We start from the raw sequence: 20,821 nt of genomic DNA, 5'->3' as shown, positions 1-20,821 counted from the left end.
TACATTTGATGTGCTTTATCATGACAAACCAGAATATATATGGTTTAGGGGTGGGGATCTCGACCATTTACAAGATATTAGAACTTTCTCAAATGGCAGGGGGTCGGGATGACCCCTTGGGACTAACCCTGTATATCATTCAAACCATCTTAGCATAACAAACCAAAATATATATGGTTTAGGGGTGGGGATCTTGACCACTTACAAGGTATTAGAACTTTCTTAAATGGCAGGGGGTGGGGGTGGCCCCGGGGGACTAACCCTGTTTTTCAATTAATGGGCTTTATCATTTAGAACATTTTCAATTAAAAAGATTGTGTCTATCACAAACAGTTTTCAATTTATAATCATTTGAAAATTAAAAAAAATAAAATCCCATAGGGTTCTATAGTAAAACCCTCTTTTCTTTTTGCCCCTCAAAGTACCCCTTTATAAACCCCATTGCACAAACAAAACCCTGATTGCACCACTAGACATGTTAGTCTAACATATTGTGAAACCCTAAGTTAATCTGACAAGCGGTTTTGGAGAACAGGTGCGGACAAGTTCAAATTTAAAAGCGGCGGAAGAAGAAGAAGAAGAAGAAGAAGAAGAAGAAGAAGAAGAATAATAATAATAATAAGAACTGAGCAAAAACAATAAGTCTTCCCAAACTTCGTTTGGGAGACTTAATAAGAACTGAGCAAAAACAATAAGTCTTCCCAAACTTTGTTTGGGAGACTTAATAAGAGATGAACCATTTAAACCAAGTTGAAATTATAACCTTTTTCAAATTTTCAGCATACTTTTTAGCAAAAATTTGCTTTATAAAGGTGTATGAGTAGCACATAGGTCAATTGAAATTTTATTGCAACTGCTAATTATTCTTATAATATTAAAGTAGTTTTGCTGGAATATGCAGAATGATTTAAATTATCAAATAATATATATCCCTGTGACAAAAAAATAAATACAGAAAAATTCAGCATGATACAACTGCCGTCTGTCACCTAGGAAACTTCAAACAACACTGAACAGTAAATTAACTTCAAACAACACTGAACAGTAAATTCAAGAAGTTACAAAGTGTTATACTGGACACATAAATCATGTGGACCAAATATTATGCTAGGAACATACACTTAAATACCTTAGAAATACCTAGAGTGTATGTTGAAAATACCAAAACAGGATTTTTTTCTTATGAAGTCAAGGTAAAAAACTGACACAAACTAAAACGTTAATTATAGAGACTTATATAAACAATACTAAAATTTTTTTTTAAATTTGCGGTTAAAAAACGTTTATATTTCAAAACTTGACAACCCGAATCGTAACATATTTACAACAAACTTGTCTTTACTCATCAGCAATGTAGAATACCAAAAGTACAAACAAATAGAATCTTAACTTTAACAATAAACAAGGTAAATCTGATAATAAAAACCTGCTGAGAAGCAACATAAGTTTTACATAATTTATCAAAAATAAGCATTGGACTTATCAGACATACTTATAATGTATTTGCAACAGGCAATGGAAAATGTTTTGAATTTGTATTATCTCCCCTTTTTCACAAAAAATATCAGTGAAAAAACCCTCAAAGTAAGATATGTTCCCCCATTACAAATAAAACATACATATTTATCAGCAATTTGTACATTTTCCGTTTGATCATTTTGCCTTATATTTTTCTATAGCATATTTTTTTATACTGACTTCATCAGCTAGAATATCAGCTCGCCCTAACAAGCTTGCTTGATATTCTTGCTGATAAAGTCAGTATCAAAAACAAAAATGCCATTATTCTATATATATGCTTAGAAGTAACCTCATGTTGCTTCTATAGACAGCTCATTTACACACGTTAGTTTATTTTCAAAGCAAATTCACCACAGTGCTGATTTTCCGTCCCATTTTTTCTCAAAACAGTACATTTATAACAAGAATATTATCTTAGTGACTGTTGTCCAACAAGTATCTCCATAGGAACAACAATTTATGAGATGGAAGGATCCATGATATCTTTAAGCTGGTTGTAGTTAGGATATTTACACCTTTTATAGAGGGCTGGTAGTACTATCGCCAAGACAACTCCAATCAGAAAACAGATGCTGCACAAGACAGCTGTCAACCATACTTTCACTGAAAATAATTTGAGAACTGTATATAAATTTTGAACAACAATTTGTAACTTGTATTAACTACTTATATCATATACATGAAGTTTAGAATCTTAACAATATAACTGACAAAGAAGCATCCAGTGTTACCCAAATAAAGTAAGATATTCCATACCTGCAAACTTTTCAAAATCTCTATGGGGGGTTTTTAGCACAAGAGGACTTTATGCTCCTCTTTTTTTGTCATAAGTGTTCTTAATCTACTACTAAATTGTTTGAATGAGTATATATGTGCTTAAATACCCTTATTACTCATTTGAATACCTGTTTTGAGGTGTTCTGTTTATAAAATAAAGAATTTCAAAATTCACCTCTCATGGGGCATATCCCCCATAAATCAGGATAGTTGGCAGGTATGAGATAATTGAGGGTCTGTTTCCAGGGTCCTATGTTTCTTAAATTTTTTAATTCATTTTTCTCTTTTCTTTATATTTTATGCCCATTATTTTCTGTTCTTCATTTTTTTTGCTCATTATTCTCTATTCTGTTAACCATGTCTAGACCCATATTTTCATCAATGGAATATGGTTTATTGTAGAGTCAGCTGAGGTCTTAATATTAAATTTCCTGTCCAGGGAAGAATATAAAAATTCAAAAGTACTTTACAAATAAATTTTGCATTTTGGGCATAAAATGTGATCAGACTTCAGCATATTAAAAGGTAAAAATCTGAAAACAGGCCATACATTAAAAGCAAAGGTTACTTTTTTTATGTGGCAGGTCATTGAAAAATTTCATGTGAGTCATGAAATCTGAGGAAATTGTTACCCCTAAAAGTCATGTCAATTAAGAGTTATATTCTCTCCATGTATGTCAAATTATAATTTTATGAAAATACGAAGTATGTAACAAAAACATGTTCTTTATTACCCATAAAATGGACAAGAATATCATAACATAACTTCTTTTAAAAAGTAGAATAAAAGGAAACCTTTCTGCAACCTTGTTAAACTGTAAGGAATTAATTCATTTTCATCAAGGAAATCTTTTAAAAATCCTATCCCTCCATAATATTTCTGCTGTAGAAAATCTATTCTATTAAAAAAATTTATCATTATAAGAGATTTTTCTTGACTAGACAGTTTTTTCTCTGTAACATTTATCATTTTGCAAAAGTTCTTTCTCTTAACTTTTATCACATTGAAGCATTTTATCCTGTTAACAGTACTTCCTCTTAAAGTGCTATCCTGATTTTATTTCACCCATGAATTCAACATGGCTTTTTAACAATATTGTAACATCAGGTTGCAAAATCCTGTGAATAAAATGGCCAGATAATATGATAGATCCATGTTCAAATCCCAAAGAGAGAGTAAAAATTACTAGACATCATTATGATGGGAGCCATCTCTGTGGGTCCCGCTGTGAATTACGTGTGGTAAAAAATTTGTATCTTTACCATAGGACATGGGGTTGTCATCTGAAACCAAAGTTTTTGACCTTGACCTTTGACCTAGGAAGTTGTACATACATTATGACACACCCTCTGGTGTTGGTTAATGTACATGTCAAGTATAAACTTTGAAATCATAACGGTTCTCTAGATATAGAGTGGACACAATCTTTACCATAGGACAAGGTGTTGTCAACTGAAAACCAAAGTTTTTGCCCTTGACCTTTGACCTAGGAAGTTGTACATACATTATGACACACCCTCTGGTGTTGGTTAATATACATGTCAAGTATAAACTTTGAAATCATAAAGGTTCTCAAGATGTACAAAGCGGACACGATTTTTACCATAGGACATAGGGTTGTCAACTGAAACCAAAGTTTTTGACCTTGACCTTTGACCTAGGAAGTTGTACAAACATTATGACACTCCCTCTGGTGTTGGTTAATGTACATGTCAAGTATTAAGTATGAAATCATAACGGTTCTCTAGATATAGAGCAGACACAATTTGTTACTTACAGACAGACAGACAGACTGATCACTATAGGGCAACCCGCCATTCGGCGGGTCCCTAATTAATTCTAAATATTTGATGACTTTACCTGAATTGTTCAACATTTGATTACTTTTATCTATTTGATTCCAAACTTAAAATGTAGACAGTATCAGTTAGTTTCAAATCCCAATATTTTTTTCTTATATTCAATTAATAATTTGTTTCTTTTTGTTTCAAAATCAACAAATGTTTCTGGCACTCTTCAATAGCAATCAAAATTGTGGGAACTTTCTCCTTCCATATCATAATTTCATTTTATTTTCAGGCATCAATTATCCTTTTCAAACAAAAAACATAAATTGAGTTTAACTTTATTTGCAATAGATATGAAGCCATTAAATGTAATTCCCCAAAAATATCTGAATACATATACAATATGGGCTGCTGTGAGAAAATAATGATCAGTAAAATGTGAAATTTATAAAAACCAAATACCTGTGCCTTTACTCACATCAAAATAAGATCCTTCTGAGTGTGTAAAATTACCTCAATATGGCTTACACATACTTGAGTATAGGTGTAATACCACCATTGATTTTCCCTTATTAGTCTTTGTTAAATTTGCATTTTTCAAAAAATTGTGCAGAATTTATCTTTGTTTCAAATAAAGAAATACTTGGCATGAGTAAAGTTTTATCCTGTCCAGTACTATAGACAAAATTTCACATAACATTTCATTGCATATAAGAAAATAACCATAACTGGAAGTTAACCAATCAAATTGTCAACCCTTTTTTTCCTGTGTACAAGCTTTAGTAACCATGTAACCTCAAGTTTCCAAAATATTCTATAGAAACACCAAATAAAATAAATGTGGATAGTGTCCACATGTGGACACAGATGATGCCCCCGCTTGCATATCATATAGTTACAAAGGGACATAACTGAAGAACGGTAAAAGTGACGCTACCCAAATTTGAACTTGATCTGAGTTTTGTGGTAATAAGCATTGTGTGTAAGTCTCATAACATTTGGTTGAGGCTAACTTAAGTAGAGAACAGAAACTAAAAATTCAGCAATTTTTCTATTTGTAAACACGCATAACTCTAGAACGGTTGTGTATAAGTTTTATAACATTTGGTTGAGACAAACTAAAAAAATCAGCAATTTTTATGTTTATAAAGGGACATAACTCAAGAATGGTAAGAGTGTCGCCACCTAATTTCGTACTTAATCTGTATTATGTAGTACAATGTAATAAATATTGTGTATGAGTTTCATTACATTTGGTTGAGGCAAACTAAAGTTAGAAAACGGAAACAAAAAATTTGTATTTAAAATGGAAACTAAAAATTTTGCAATCTTTCGATTTATAAAGGGGCATAACTCAATAATGGTTAAAGTGACACTACCCAAATTCAACTTTATCTGTGTTTTATCAGTGGAAGTCAAAATTAAACATTGCATTGTATAAAGCATTGATTGTAGTTGATTCAACTATAATCATGGACAAAGGAAGATAACTCCAATTTTAAAAATTACTTGATATTTAGAAGAAAATAAAAATTTTGCAATTTTTCCATTTATAAAGGGCATAACTCTAGAACGGTTTAAGTGACGCCACCAAAATTCAAACTTGATCTGTGTTTTGTGATAATAAGCATTGTGTATAGGTTTCATAACATTTGGTTGAGGCAAACTTAAGTTAGAGAACGGAAACTAAAAATTTTGCAATTTTTCCATTTATAAAGGACATAACTCTAGAACGGTTAAAGTGACGCCACCAAAATTCCAACTTGATCTGTGTTTTGTGGTAATACGCATTGTGTGTAAGTTTCATAACATTTGGTTGAGGCAAACTTAAGTTAGAGAACGGAAACTAAAAATTTTGCAATTTTTCCATTTATAAAGGGGCATAACTCTAGAACGGTTGAGGTGACGCCCCCAAAATTCAAACTTCATCTGTGTATTGTGGTAATAAGCAATGTGTATAAGTTTCATAATATTTGGTTGAGGCAAACTCAAGTTAGAGAACGGAAACCAATTTTGGGACGTACGTACGGACGTACGTACGTACCAACAAGGGTAAAACTTATTGCCCCTACTGCTACGGTGGGGGCATAACAAGGGTAAAACTTAATGCCCCCACCGCGACTGCTAACATATACCTCAATATGGCTAACAGATACTTAAGTATGGCTAAACAATAACTGAGTAGACTAACAAATAACTGAGTAGGGCTAACAAATATGTGAGAACAGCTAAATAATACCAGAGTATGGCTAACACAAGTGTGCACACGCTGAAATATCTCGCCGGCTTTCTGACCATTGATTTTATGTCGCAAGTCTTGAAGATAAAGGTTTTACTATAGGTATCACAAAAACTTAACATTCACCAATAATCCATGAAAATGGGGTCCAGGTCAGATTATACCTGCCATACAGACATGTTCACCTTACAGTTATTCCATACACCAAATATAGATGAACTATTACTATTAGTATTTAAAAAACAGATCAAAACACAAAAACTTAACATTGACCAATGAACCATGAAATGAGGTCAAGGTCATATGATATCTGCTAGACTGACATATACCCATTACAATAATTCCATACACCACATATAGTTTACCTACTGCTTATAGTATTTGAGAAACGGACCTATCACGTTACTTTAACCTTGATCACTAATCCATAAAATGAGGTCCAGGTCAGGTGAACCTTGTCTGGCAGACATGTAGACATTGCAAGGAACCCATATACAAAATATAGTTATCGTATTACTCATAACAAGTGAGAAATTCACATGAAAAAAAAAGTGTTTTTCCCAAGCAGTCGCTGAACCATGAAAATGAGGTCAAGGACAATTGACCTATGACAGATGGAAACTTCGTAACATAAGGTATCTGCATACAAGATATGAAGCATCCAGGTCTCCTACCTTCTGAAATATAAAACTTTATATAAATAGTTTACGCCCCTGTCAGATAGTAATACCTAAGTATCCCATACTGCGACTTTCGTCGCAGGCGAGACAAAAAACTGAGTTGTGGCTAACAAATACCCAACTGTGGCTAATGAATATCTGAGTACGGCTACTAGATACCTCCGAGTATGGCTAAAAAATACATGATTAAGGCTAACAATATACCTGAGTATGGCTAAAAATATCTGAGTATGATTTACAAAAACATGAGTATGGCTATCAGACACCAGAGTATGGGGCTTAGGAGTACCTTTTTTTATTGTCAGGAGATATCATATACCCTGCTTTGTTCACACGATTATATTTCTAAATCTCCAAAGAAAATTTTCTGTAAGATGACTTACTTCCCTTATCTTTAGAAGATGTGATAGTCTGCCTCATCTGTATTGTCACCACAATTATCCATACCAGTACATTTCCAGTCAGGATGTAAACAAATGACTTACCTCCCTTATCTTTAGAAGATTTGATACAGTCTGCCTCATCTGTATTGTCACCACAATCATCAATACCATTACATTTCCAGACAGGATGCAAACAAATGACTTACCTCCCTTATCTTTAGAAGATGAGATACAGTCTGCCTCATCTGTATTGTCACCACAATCATCCATACCATTACATTTCCAGTCAGGATGTAAACACATGACTTACCTCCCTTATCTTTAGAAGATGTGATACAGTCTGCCTCATCTGTATTGTCACCACAATCACATACCTGCCAACTTTTGAAAATCCCCATGGGGGTTTTAGTGCGTGACTTCAATTTCAATGGTTACAATTCTTTGCAATGTGTTTTGCGCGTGCTGTTTTGTGGTCTAGAAAAAGTGTCATATTTGTATTATGAGCTTACAAGCCTTTTTCTTCTGTTTATTTGCGTGATTCTAGTTATTATATCAGTAGAAAAGATGAACATGTAGCTAGAATACCAGGATTTATTTTCTTGTGTAAGAATATTAAATGATTGTTTACTTTTCCAATTTAAAATTATACTCAAAGAAGGACATTTATTTGGTCCTTGTGAAAAATAAAGAATAGAACATTATACTTAAAATGATTTGGTAATTTAGTTTAATACAAAAATGACAACTGTAGTATATGATATGTTACAGCAAGTGTAATGTCAATAAGTTAGTGAATAAACTAATATTTATTATCTTTATGGTAGTACTGCATCATTGAATTTTGTCAATCAGCCATGCTTTTATTCTTAAGCTGTGTAAGAACCTCATTGCAGATGAAAATTTACCTGCCATTTTCACGATTTTACAATTCTGACTAACACACAGAGGAATACAACACAAGTTCAAAATATAGCATGTCCCAATAATCTTGAGAGAAAACGTTTTTGATTGGCTTATTAATTTGATCATGAGAAACACAGACTTTGATTGGCTGATCACGATTGTCTTCCCTTGGGAACAGTTCAAAATCAGGAACAATCATATTTTTTCGTGTAGATATTCACAAAATCATGTTTTAGAGGTTTTTTCATGATCACGATTGTGCAATTGTGACAAGGGGTCAAAATCGTGTAGTAAATGTAAATGCTCTTTTGTTCCGATGTTGGAAAGTTCCGGGCGGAAAGAACTGACTAGCCGAAAAGTTCCAGAGGAACTTATTAACTAGTTACTTTGTTCTTCCTCTAGTTTTAAAGTTCCACCGGAACAAAGTGACTAGTTGAAAAGTTCCAACGGAACGTATCAACTAGTTAGAAAGTTCCTTTTTGCCAAATTAGTCAAAACCGGAACTAACAAACTAGCCCAAAAGTTCCAACAGAACTTATCAACCAGGCAGAAAGTTCCATTTGGAGAATTGATGCAAAGTAAAAGCACAACATATTATATTTGAACCTTTCAAAGGGAAACCAAGATACTGATTACAAAAGTCAAAAGGAACTTATCAACTAGCCACAAAGTTCCTCTTTGGCAAATAAGTCAAAACCGGAACTAACAAACTACTAGCCCAAAAGTTCCAACGGAACTTATCAACCAGTCACAATGTTCCATTTGGAGAATTGATGCAAAGTAAAAGCACAACATATTATCTTTGAACCTTTTCAAAGGGGAACAAAGATACTAGCCACAAAAGTCAAACAGAACTTATCAACTAGTCACAAAGTTCCTCTTTGATAGGGTTAGGGTTAGGTTAGGGTTAGGGTTACGGTTAACTTTTCAACTAGCTACACTGTTCCGGGACTTTTCAACTAGCTACTTTTTTCCGGAACTTTTCGACTGCACTAGGAATAAAACAACTAGTTTGAAAGTTCCATCCGAACGAAATAACTAGTTGAAAAGTTCCATCGGAACAAAGTAACTGATGGAACATAGTGGCTGTTACATATACACCTAAATCTTGAAAGTTGGCAGGTATGCAATCATCCATACCATTACATTTCCAGTCAGGATGTAAACACAAGACTTACCTCCCTTATCTTTAGAAGATGTGATAGTCTGTCTCATCTGTATTGTCACCACAATCATCAATACCAGTACATTTCCAGTCAGGATGTAAACAAATGACTTACCTCCCTTATCTTTAGAAGATGAGATACAGTCTGCCTCATCTGTATTGTCACCACAATCATCCATACCATTACATTTCAAGTCAGGATGTAAACACATGACTTACCTCCCTTATCTTTAGAAGATGAGATACAGTCTGCCTCATCTGTATTGTCACCACAATCATCCATACCAGTACATTTCCAGTCAGGATGTAAACACATGACTTACCTCCCTTATCTTTAGAAGATGAGATACAGTCTGCCTCATCTGTATTGTCACCACAATCATCCACGCCATTACATTTCCAGTCAGGATGTAAACATACACCATTTCTACACTGGTGCTTACTGTCACAGCCTAGATAATAAATAAACAAGAATGGGAAAAATATAACTTCTTTAAACATTAAATTAAACTTTCAGTCACACTTTGTCAAGGTAAATTTTTGTTTTGTTTTAAAAAGTCACATCAAACACAAATATAAAGTGTCATATAAAGATATTAAAAGTGAGCTCTCCATTGGTTTCAAAAATCCTAATCTGACAATAGAAAAAATTATTTGTATTACATATTTCTGAATGTACAAAGCTAATGTTGACTTTGTAAAACATTAAATTGACATTCTTTACCTAATTCAAAATTTTTGTACCAAGATTTCACATTTCATTCCCTTATATAAACTTACTGTGTGTTTTGAAATACAAATTGAATGAGAAATTGGTGTCCGACATGATGACGTCCCCTGTGGTATTTCTCCTGTAGTGGATCCATAGCATGTTATATCTGGTTAGAAAGGATAAAGACTTTGTCATAGAGAGATCATGATTCAGCAGAGGTGATGTTGCTCTTCCACCATCTCGCAACTCTAAGTTCTGCCTGTAATAGAAAGAAAAGTGACAGGTCTACTGTATCTATTTCATTCATTATAGGACATGAAGACTGAAATTGTCCTGAATCATAAATCAATGCTTACATCCAGAATAAGATTTTTGTAAAAAAAACAACAAAGTCCTCTACCAATAACTTTTGATATTAAAATGAAACCAATTTATAAAATGCAAGCATGACAAACACAGATAGTGTACTCTTATAGATACTGATTAATTTTGACAACATTGTAGTATCCTAGAAACTGTTTTTTTTTTCTGTATTCAAGATTGAACTTGAACTTGAAACCCCCCAAAATGACTAAAATTGTATGAAACAATTTCAAAACTCATGGTCAAAGCTCCACAAGTAAATATACTTACCATTTAGCAACTCCTTTAATGTCGACATTGAAAGAAACAATATTTACTCCAGTTTTTCCTGTTTTAGGAGGCACAGTTATCACCCATATACATTCCATAGCATTTGTTGGAATATCTGTTAAACTACTCAGTGTTCCATTCTTTGCGTTCAAACTAGCACCACAGTCTGAGAAATAATTAAGAATAAAAAAATACTTGCCCATCATTCTTTTAAAAAATCTATTTCGGGATGAAAATCCATGAATACATATACTAAAATGCATTAAATAAGAATCTCATAAAAAAAGAATACAAAAAATTAAAAACAAAAAGATGAAAATATATGCATTGCCAAGCATACAGAACTAAGGTCATATCATCCAGCAAGAAATCTTCAAACATATTCAAGATGAAAACAAATAACTTTAATATGAAAATGAACCCTGCGTTGCATGAAACAGACAGATTTTTCATGTGCTAGCTCACAATAACAGTCAACAAGAAGACAAGTCATTCCAGCTAGAAACATTTTTTGAATCAGAGTCAATCAGTTTTTGCTCTCATTCATAAATGCTACATTGCCTAATATAGAAAAAGCAAATACCAGTTGTTTGACCTACTCATGGACTGAAATCTTATATTCCTATTTTAAAGAGCAATATATTCAAATGATTTTTTCTACAAGTTAATTGTGGTTAAGTATGAAAAATTGGAAAAAGCTGCTATCATACATTCATAAAATAATGCCTGGTATAGCATTCTGAGTGATATAACTAAGCAAAACGTGCAAAGTATCGGTATATTATAACAAAATGTATAAATGTTATGCAACTTTTCGACCCTTATACAAATTTTTGGAACTTTCAAAGGATGCAATAAACCATGATAGTTTTTCTGCAGCTTATTTTTTAACAAATACTAATTACTCCTTTTTCTTTACTTCATTTTCATATCATGTTTTAAACAACTGGAAAATGTCTCAAATTCAAGGTCAAATGAAGATGATTTATGTTTTGTTGTCTATGTGTGACCTGAAATTAAGATTTGGCAAATAAAAACTTTAAACTTGTCATTGTTTATAAGCTGAACTGAATGCAGTAAATATGTATCACTAAGGCTAACAAACAAAAATATATCCTTTACTACCTCAGCCATAAAAGAGTGTAGGTTAGATTTCTTTTTTCGTTTGTTCTTTTAAATTTTTTTTTTAAATACATGTATTAACAAAATTTGGAAAAATTATGTTTTATCCGAGTGGAATCCCAGTATACATAACACATCATGTACATATGTTATTTACAATGTTCTGACGATTTTTTCTGTTGATTATGGTCAATCTAATTACAAATTTGACTGAATAATCTAGTAGAAATAGGATTTGTAGTCTAATCAAATGACACAAAATGGTTGTTCTTCAATAATTTTTTGGAACAGCAATAAAATCTTTTATTGTCAGTGATTAAACTTAGGTTCATTAGAGATGCAGGAAACAGACATATATACCAGTATTTTTTGGCCTTACCCAGTATCCTGTAAGACAGGTTAAATCCTTGTCCTGGAATTTCTATCCCAGTTCCAAGATTACCAGTATTAGAGTCAAACACAATGGAGGCTGAAGTATTACTAGTAACCTCAGTAACAAAGGCAGATAATGGCAATTCACTTCCTGTGTAATTGGCAACTTGCTTAGATTTGACATCAACATTGATTGTAGTCGCACCACTCATATCTAGAGTGTTGAAGGCTATATACAGTGATGTTGTCTTGTTAACTGGTTTCACATTCCACTTGCAGACATAATTCAGAGGATACTGACTTGGATACAATGGACTTGTGAGCATACCAGAAGGCTGCAGATCTTCAGAGCAAACTGAAATTATGAATATTAGCATTTAAGAATAATTGTAGAGTGATCTTTTTGCCAGTTTTAAGTTTATAGGCAAATGTTCTAATGTTGGTTCGTTAGGATACATAAAATAAACTTTTAAATTTCTAAATACCAGCTTTTGCAGCTGTTTCAGATTTGACTTATATTTTTAAAACTGTTGAAGTTTTAGTGATACATGTAATAGCAAAATGTAAATACACCGGTAACAATGTACTCAACTTCATCATTTATTCTAAGAAATGTTTTTCAATAGAGCCGAATCTCTTCAAAGTATCCTCACAGAAACAGTTGGGGATTTACTTTTATAGTTCTCACTCAATAAAGGCATTTTCATACAAAAGTAAAAAGACTGAACTAGGTTTGCAGATTTACAAACCTTCCTCTTCAGTCCCATCTTATATGTATCTTGGAGTCAATGTCCCTAATTTGATATGCCTTTGCTTTAACAGACACCCCTCCGTACAAGAAGCTAAATCCCTGGCACACTCCTATACAATTAAGATTATCCTTCTCTCCTCATATTTTTGTGGAAGGAATGTAAAAAGTAAACATTGCTTTAACATGAATATCTATCAGATTAATTTCGTTTTTAAAGGGATAAAAAGAGGCTGTCAGATTGACAGCAAACTGAATTTTACTGCATGAAAATGATATTTGCAAATCTGAATCTCCAAACAGGATCAAGTAAAAATAAATGATTTCCCCGCTTGCATATAACATTATAAAGGGACATAACTTATAACAGTAGCAGTGACGCTACCCAAATTCATACTTGATCTGAGTTTTGTGGTAATAAGCATTGTGTATATGTTTCAATACATTTGGTTGAGGCAAACTAAAGGTAGAGAATGGAAACCAATTTTGGGACGTACAGACGGACAAGGGTAAAACTTAATGCCCCCTCCGATACGGCGGCGGGCATAAAAATAAATGAAGTTTTGTAGGGCTCAGAAATAGAAAGGCCAAAATCAATCTTGACCTCTTTCTTATCATAATTTACATAATATTGGAATTTAAGAGAGTATTTAAGTACACACACATTTTTTTCAGCAGGGGTGAGTAGAAATAAATCATGAAATCAATAATGAAAGAAATATGTTTATGAGATTACAACTTATTTAATATGAAACCATGGAATCTTGTGGTCACTCCAATAACTTTCCAGAAACCAACTTTTAAACGGTTGTTGTCTTGTAATATATGCATGGTCAATGAAAAAATTATCGTGAAATTCGAACTTGACAGGAAACAACATATATAAATTTGAAAAGATTTCATCAAAGCCTTATCAAGTTATTGTATCACTTTTCGCTGCTTAAAGGTCTTCAACTCAACGATAGAAGCTAAAATCTTGAAAATTGAAATTGACCTTCATTTAGTCACAGGAAACAACATATCTAAATTTGAAAAGATTTCATCAAAATGTTTTCAAGTTATTGCACAGACACTCTCTGGAAAACATCCGCCCGCCTGCCCGCCGTACATCACCAAATTAATAACAGATATTTTCCTAAAAATCCAGTTAAAAATCAATACAAGACAGCATTTAGTTCTTTTTCATCAACTCTATAAAGTTCATCTGAGATTGAAACATATTTTGGAATATGCTGAAAAAAGAACCAAGAACCAGATACTAACCTGGAACTGTCCAATAAGAACCAGAGAAAGGAGTTGTTATACATGTAGAATTGGATGTCGGTCTGTTTAAAAATATGCTGTAAAAATAAACATATTGCTTTAATAATATGTATCACACAGTAGATCAAAGGAGCATTTGTATTGCATATCTTCATTTTGAATGTTGTCATAAGGTTTATCATATATTTATGTAGATACGACTGTAAAAATATTTACAGCAAAATTTTTTAAATAAACAAACAAAAAAATGATAACCACAGAGATATGTCTTACCAGCCTTGCAATAAAATTAAACAAAATGCTTCACTGAGTGCAGCTGGATACGACCGCAGAGGTCCAACCCTGAACAGTTGGGGCAAAAATGGACACAATATTCGCGCTTGATACAGGTCTGAATTTGGATTGTAATTAAATATTTGACACATAATAGGTTTCTGACACAGAATAACTGTAGTCAAAGAACTTAGAATTGGTTATATGATTTGAATTTATATTCAACTTTTTGCTTTTGTGCAATACACCATGCTGTTGCGTAATGACCCCCCTCCCTTTATTTTGCAAAAAAAAAAATATTTGAAGAAATTTTCTTTTTAATTTCTGGAATCTGAAATGAGAAAAAATTGCCTGACCCCCCTTTTCCCAAAAAAAAAATTCATTCCCTCAAGATATGGTCATAATCTCAATTCAAAATTAATATTCCTTTAATAGTAACTTCTAAAAATAATTGACAGCTAATCACCTCAAGTAAATGCAACATCTTTATAAATAATTTAAAAGCAATGTAAGGGAGGTAATCCAAAATGTTTTTTTAATACTATAAATGTATTTGGATTCCCTCCCTTACACTGCTTTCAAATTGTCCATTAACCAAGAAACCCTTGTTTTTTCCCCTTTTTTGCCCCTAATTTCTAAACGGTTTGAGCTATAACCCCCTAAAAGCAATCCTAACCATCCCTTTGTGGTATGGAAACTTGTGGTATAATTTCAGAGAGATTCATACACCGTTCCACAAGTTATTGTCTGGAAACTAGAAAAATGCTTATTTGGACCCTTTTATGGCCCCTAATTCCTTAACTGTTGGTACCATAACCCCCAACCTTCCTTAAGTGGTATTGAACCTTATGGTAAATTTCCTAGAGATCCAATCACTTAAACTAAAGTTATAGTGCGAAAACCAATGTGTCTTCGGACGAAGACGACGCCGCCAATGTCATACCAATATACGACAGCAAAAATAATAAACTGCTTCGCTGAGCACAGCTAGATAAGCCCACAGAGGTCCAACCCTGAACAGTAGGGGCAAAAATGAACACAATATTCAAGCTTGATTCAGGTCTGAATTTGGATTGTAATTTGACATATTATAGGTTTCTGAATAAATGTAGTCAAAGAACTTGAAATTGGTTATAGGAATTGAATTTATATTCAATTAAAGATTTCTTGCTGTTGTACAATATTTAGTAAATCTGTTGTCAGACTATAAACAAATAAAATTCAATTAATTCCCAATGTCATATTAGAAATTTATGAAAATAAAAAGGGAGCTTACATCAATAGATATAAACAATTCACCAAAGTTTCATGAGAATTGGTGACAGCATTTTTGAGTTATTGTCCAAAAACTGGAAAATCACCCCTTTTTTTAATGAATAAAACCCCATAACTCAGAAATGTAAAATGTAAAATTTATAAAAGTCTAAAGGGAGCTTACATCAATACATACAAACAATTCACCAAAGTTTCATAAGAATTGCTGAAAGCATTTTTTAGTTTTTGTCCGAAAACTGGAAAATCCCCCCTTTTTTTATGAATAAAACCCCATAACTCGGAAACGTAAAATCTAAATTTTATAAAGAAACGAAAGGGAGCTCACGTCAATAGATATAAACAATTCACCAAAGTTTTATGCAAATTGGTTAAAGCATTTTTGAGTTAATGTCCGACATGTTGACGACGGACAACGGTATACCATAATACGTTCCGTAAATGGGCGTATAAAAAGTACAGTGAAACCTGTCTTGACAGAACCTCTTCAGGACTAAAGATTTTGTTTGGTTTTGGCAGATGTTCAGTTTAATCAGGTTCAAAACGCATAAAATTTGATATGATTGAACTTAAGAACATGTTTGGTTTAGACAGGTTTTTGTTTTATTCAATATTCTGTTTAGACAGGTTTCACTGTAATTTAATTGAAGGAACTGACACATTACAGCATACAAATGGGAGAGGATATGAATTCTAAAATTCCTAAGCCATTGGAGAATGACCAAGTAATCAAGGTCTCATAATATACCTGCAAGAGAGAAGAACTTCTTCATAAATACATTGAATCAGAAATATTCATTTATAAAGCTGTGTCAAAATTCCAGTGCAAACCCTGTTGGCTAAGGTTTATTTTCATTTATTTTTTTTTTATCTTGATTCTAATCTTTTAAAGAAAAAATTTACATGTGGGGATAATTTTATCTTATTACGAATAACATTAAAGGTACAAAACTTATAAAAATATATTAAAAATTCATAAGGGTTCCGCGGAACCCAGTGTCTCGTCTACCTTTGCTGCTAATCGCAGGAACAACAAAAATGAGGAAAAAAAATAATAAAAATATTCCTCTCTATACCATCTTTTGATTGTAAGTAGCTTCTATCCAAGTTTAGTAAAAATCCAGGATAGTGTATGAATCTAATAAATGTTTTAAAAACTTAAACTGCAGACTGTATGTAATGTTAAATGGAAGAAAAACTAAGTCCATTTATAAGTAAAATACGGAAAAAATGGAACAAAATTTTAACAAAATTTCCTTCTAGATACTAGCTTTTAATCATAAACAAGCTTCTGTCCAAGTTTGGAACAAATCCAAGATAGTTTAAGAAAGTTGTTAAAATTTTAAAAACTTTAACCATAGACTGAATATAATGTTAACTGGCAGAAAAACTAAGTCCATTTATAAGTAAAATACGGAAAAAATGGATTTTTTTTTTTTACAAAATTTACTTCTGGATACTATCTTATGATCATAAACAAGCTTCTTTCCAAGTTTGGTAGAAATCCAGGATAGTTTAAGAAAGTTATTAAAATTTCAAAAACTTTAACCACAGAGTGAATGTTATGTTTCCTGGCAGAAAAACTAAGTCCATTTATAAGTAAAATACGGAAAGTTTGGAATTTTTTTTTTACAAAATTTACTTTTGAATATTATCTTATGATCATAAACAAGCTTCTGTCAAATTTGGTAGAAATCCAGGAAAGTTTAAGAAAGTTATTAAAATTTCAAAAACTTTAACCACAGAGTGAATATCTGTGGAAGCCGCCACCACCGACAGAATGTAGGATCGCTATGTCTCTCTTTTTCGACAAAAGTTGAAGCTCGACAAAAAGTATGGGTCACCCTGCTATTTTTCAAACTTATGCATAAATTATACATGAAAAACACTTTTTTGTGAATAAAAAGAGATCTATGAATTAGAATTTTGAAATAAATTATGAGAAGATAGGTTTTAAATGATTTAAGAAAATGAAAAAAAAAAATACTGCCACCGAACTTGTTTTCTTGCTACAAGTAAATAAAATGCTCTGCTGGGCGCAGCTTGATACGACCGCAGAGGTTGAACCCTAAACAGTTGGGGCAAGTATGGACATAACATTCAAGCTTGATACAGCACTGAATTTGGATTGTGATTAAATATTTGACACAGCATAGGTTTCTGACACAGAATGAATGTGGTCTAAGAACTTAAAAATTTTTAATTTACCTATTCAAACCATATCATTGTTATTTGCTTTTATATATAAATCAGAAATAACCAACTTAAAATGGAAAATTTTAAAGAAAAAAAAATCCCTCCCCCAAATTTTTTGAACCCCCTTATGATTCATCACCCCAAACTCAAACTCCCAGCCTTCACTTTGTGGTATGGTACCTTGCAGTACAATTTCAGAGAGATCCATACAATTGAACACAAGTTATTGTCTGGAAACTAGAAAAATGCTTGTTTTTAGGCCCCTTTTTGGCCCCAAATTCCTAAACGTTTAGGGCAATTACCCCCAAACTCAAACCCAGCTTTCCCTTTGTGATATGGAACCTTGTAGTACAATTTCAGAAAGATCCATACACTTACACACAAGTTATTGTCCTGAAACTAGAAAAATTCTTATTTTTGACCCCTTTTTGGCCCCTTATTCCTAAACTTTTGGGCAATTACCCCCAAACTCAATTCCAGCTTTCCCTTTGTGATATGGAACCTTGTAGTACAATTTCAGAAAGATCCATACACTTACACACAAGTTATTGTCCTGAAACTAGAAAAATGCTTGTTTTTTGCCCCTTTTTTGGCCCCCAATTCCTAAAATTTTGAGACAATTACCCCCAAAATCAATCCCAGCATTCCCTTTGTGATATGGAACCTTGTGGTACAATGTCAGAGAGATCCATACGTTAACACACAAGTTATGTCTGGAAGTTACAAAAATGCTTATTTTTGGCCCCTTTTTGGCCCCCAATTCCTTAACTGTTGGTACCATGACCCCCAAAATCAATCCCAACCTTCCTTTTGTGGTATTGAACCTTATGGTAAAATTTCATAGAGATCCATTCATTTAAACTAAAGTTAGAGTGTGAAAACCAATGTGTCTTCGGACGACGACGATGATGCCAACGTCAAAAATTTTTTGTGGTCGTATAAAAATGACAATTTCTTTAACATTCCTTTATAAATTTTTTATTATTGCCCCTCAAATGGCCAGGTTAAAAAATTGATTCAAACAAAATTAAATATCTGGTATTTGTTTAAACAGTCTAAATAATGCAATAACTCACTTATTTTTTCTTTATTCAAATAGAGTCTTACAAATTTATTGCCAATCTGTCTCAAAATTTGCAGATTTAAGCAAAGAACTAGACCTGTTGTATTGTATACTGCTTTTTCACAATGCAAGTTGGCGGTATACAGTTAATCTACCGTAAACATAAATAAAACCATTGTGAAAATTTTCTATTTTACAGTATGGAAATTTTTTTTAGGAACGACTTTAATTGTATTTTGACTCCTGCTTACTTAAACCATAGCTACAAGTAAGAAATGCATGTTGTACAACTGCATGAAAGTAGGTTTTGATGTAATCCTATCAGAGTGAAATAGGTTGAAGAGAGCAAATTTTTGGACACCCAGTGCATTTGATATTAGAGGTAATTGAGATCTTACCTTTCTTAAAAGCATTTCTTAAAGGAAACAACTGATAAGTGAAATACTCTTGAATGTCTTATAGGACATGTCTTTTACAAGAATACCAAATATCACAATGGAAGCCTGTTTTAATTTTAAGCGTTGTTGAGTATTAAAGCTGTTATCCTAATGCTAGCAAATTAAAGGTTTGGTTGACTTGCTTGCTTTGTTTGTATAAATGTTTGCTCAAGCATTGTAATTAAGATTGACATCTGCTATCAATAGATAGGCGGGGCTTCAGCTTGTATACATTATACTTATAAAATATATTGGAAGTTCAGCAATGTATACAAGTAGAAGCCCCACTTATCGATTGAATGCAGACATTTATACAAACAAAGTAAGCAAGCCAACCAAACCTTTAACTTGCTAGCATTAGGATAACAGCTTTAATCAATTTTTTATTGTTCATAATGTATTTAGCAATTTATAATAACCATATATTTTATTGCTCCAAAAGCTTTTGAAATTGACTTCACGGTAAATTGTACTTTTAGAAGTTGAATGCTAGATGTCTTTTGCTTTTTGAGTCATTGGGTTGCTGCCATAAAGGTACACACCCATCATCTAATACTTATACTTTAATTATTCAATGTATTGTTATCTAACTTTATAAAATACTTACCTCAATCCATTGGCAGCTGTTGCTGTAAACAAGGGATAACTGGACAACTGTGTTTTCTTGGTAATGGTTCCAAGTTTCTGACCAAAGGATGACAAACCTTCATAGATAACTAACATCTCATTGTCACACAAATCAACAGAAGGTAAGTCCAGTATGATATTACCTGATAAAACAAAACTATATTTGGTCAGAATTAGTGGTTGTGTTGATTGAATATATTTTGTTCATCTTTATAGATTCAACTCGGCTTAGACTCTGGAATAGCCCATATCTGAGTGATTTTCTTCAGAATAGGTATTTTACAGAATCTCTCCGAAAGAGGAATGATGGTGGGTGGGGGTGGTAATTAAAGAAATGAAATGCTAAATGCTGAATTCGCTAAGATGTAAAATGCAAAAAAAAAAAAATACCGAACTCCAAGGGAAATTCAAAACGGAAAGTTCTTTATAAAATGGCAATATCAAAAAGTTCAAACACATCTAAAGAAAGGTAAACAACTGTCATATTCCTGACTTATGCAGAAAATGGTGGATTAAACCTGGTTTTAAAGCTAGCTAAACCTCTCACTTGTATGAAAGTCGCATCAAATTCCATTATATTGACAACAATGTGTGAGCAAAACAAACAGACATAATAGGTAAAAATGTCAAAACTTGGGGTACATCAG

The 20,821-nt window shown here is 32.6% G+C and overlaps 1 protein-coding gene across 3 annotated transcripts in view; it reads right to left on the bottom strand.

Moving 5' to 3' along the window:
- Window positions 1–841: 841 nt before the first annotated feature.
- The window catches only part of LOC127715635 (cubilin-like), a 44,070-nt gene continuing 24,090 nt past the window's right edge, over window positions 842–20,821 (bottom strand). For all 3 annotated transcript variants that reach the window (XM_052221743.1, XM_052221741.1, XM_052221742.1), the window contains exons 9-15: window positions 20,155–20,317; window positions 14,307–14,383; window positions 12,303–12,650; window positions 10,802–10,967; window positions 10,237–10,427; window positions 9,780–9,908; window positions 842–2,124 (exon numbers count right to left, since the gene is read on the bottom strand). In XM_052221743.1, coding sequence (XP_052077703.1) covers window positions 1,979–2,124; window positions 9,780–9,908; window positions 10,237–10,427; window positions 10,802–10,967; window positions 12,303–12,650; window positions 14,307–14,383; window positions 20,155–20,317 — 1,220 coding nt within the window. In that variant the 3' untranslated portion in view covers window positions 842–1,978. The remainder of the gene's footprint in view (window positions 2,125–9,779; window positions 9,909–10,236; window positions 10,428–10,801; window positions 10,968–12,302; window positions 12,651–14,306; window positions 14,384–20,154; window positions 20,318–20,821) is intronic.

Source organism: Mytilus californianus, unplaced genomic scaffold (genome assembly GCF_021869535.1).
Source record: "Mytilus californianus isolate M0D057914Y unplaced genomic scaffold, xbMytCali1.0.p SCAF_9, whole genome shotgun sequence".
Classification (NCBI taxonomy): domain Eukaryota; kingdom Metazoa; phylum Mollusca; class Bivalvia; order Mytilida; family Mytilidae; genus Mytilus; species Mytilus californianus.
Note: the sequence above shows the minus strand (reverse complement) of the source record. Positions and strands in the feature narration are given on the sequence as shown.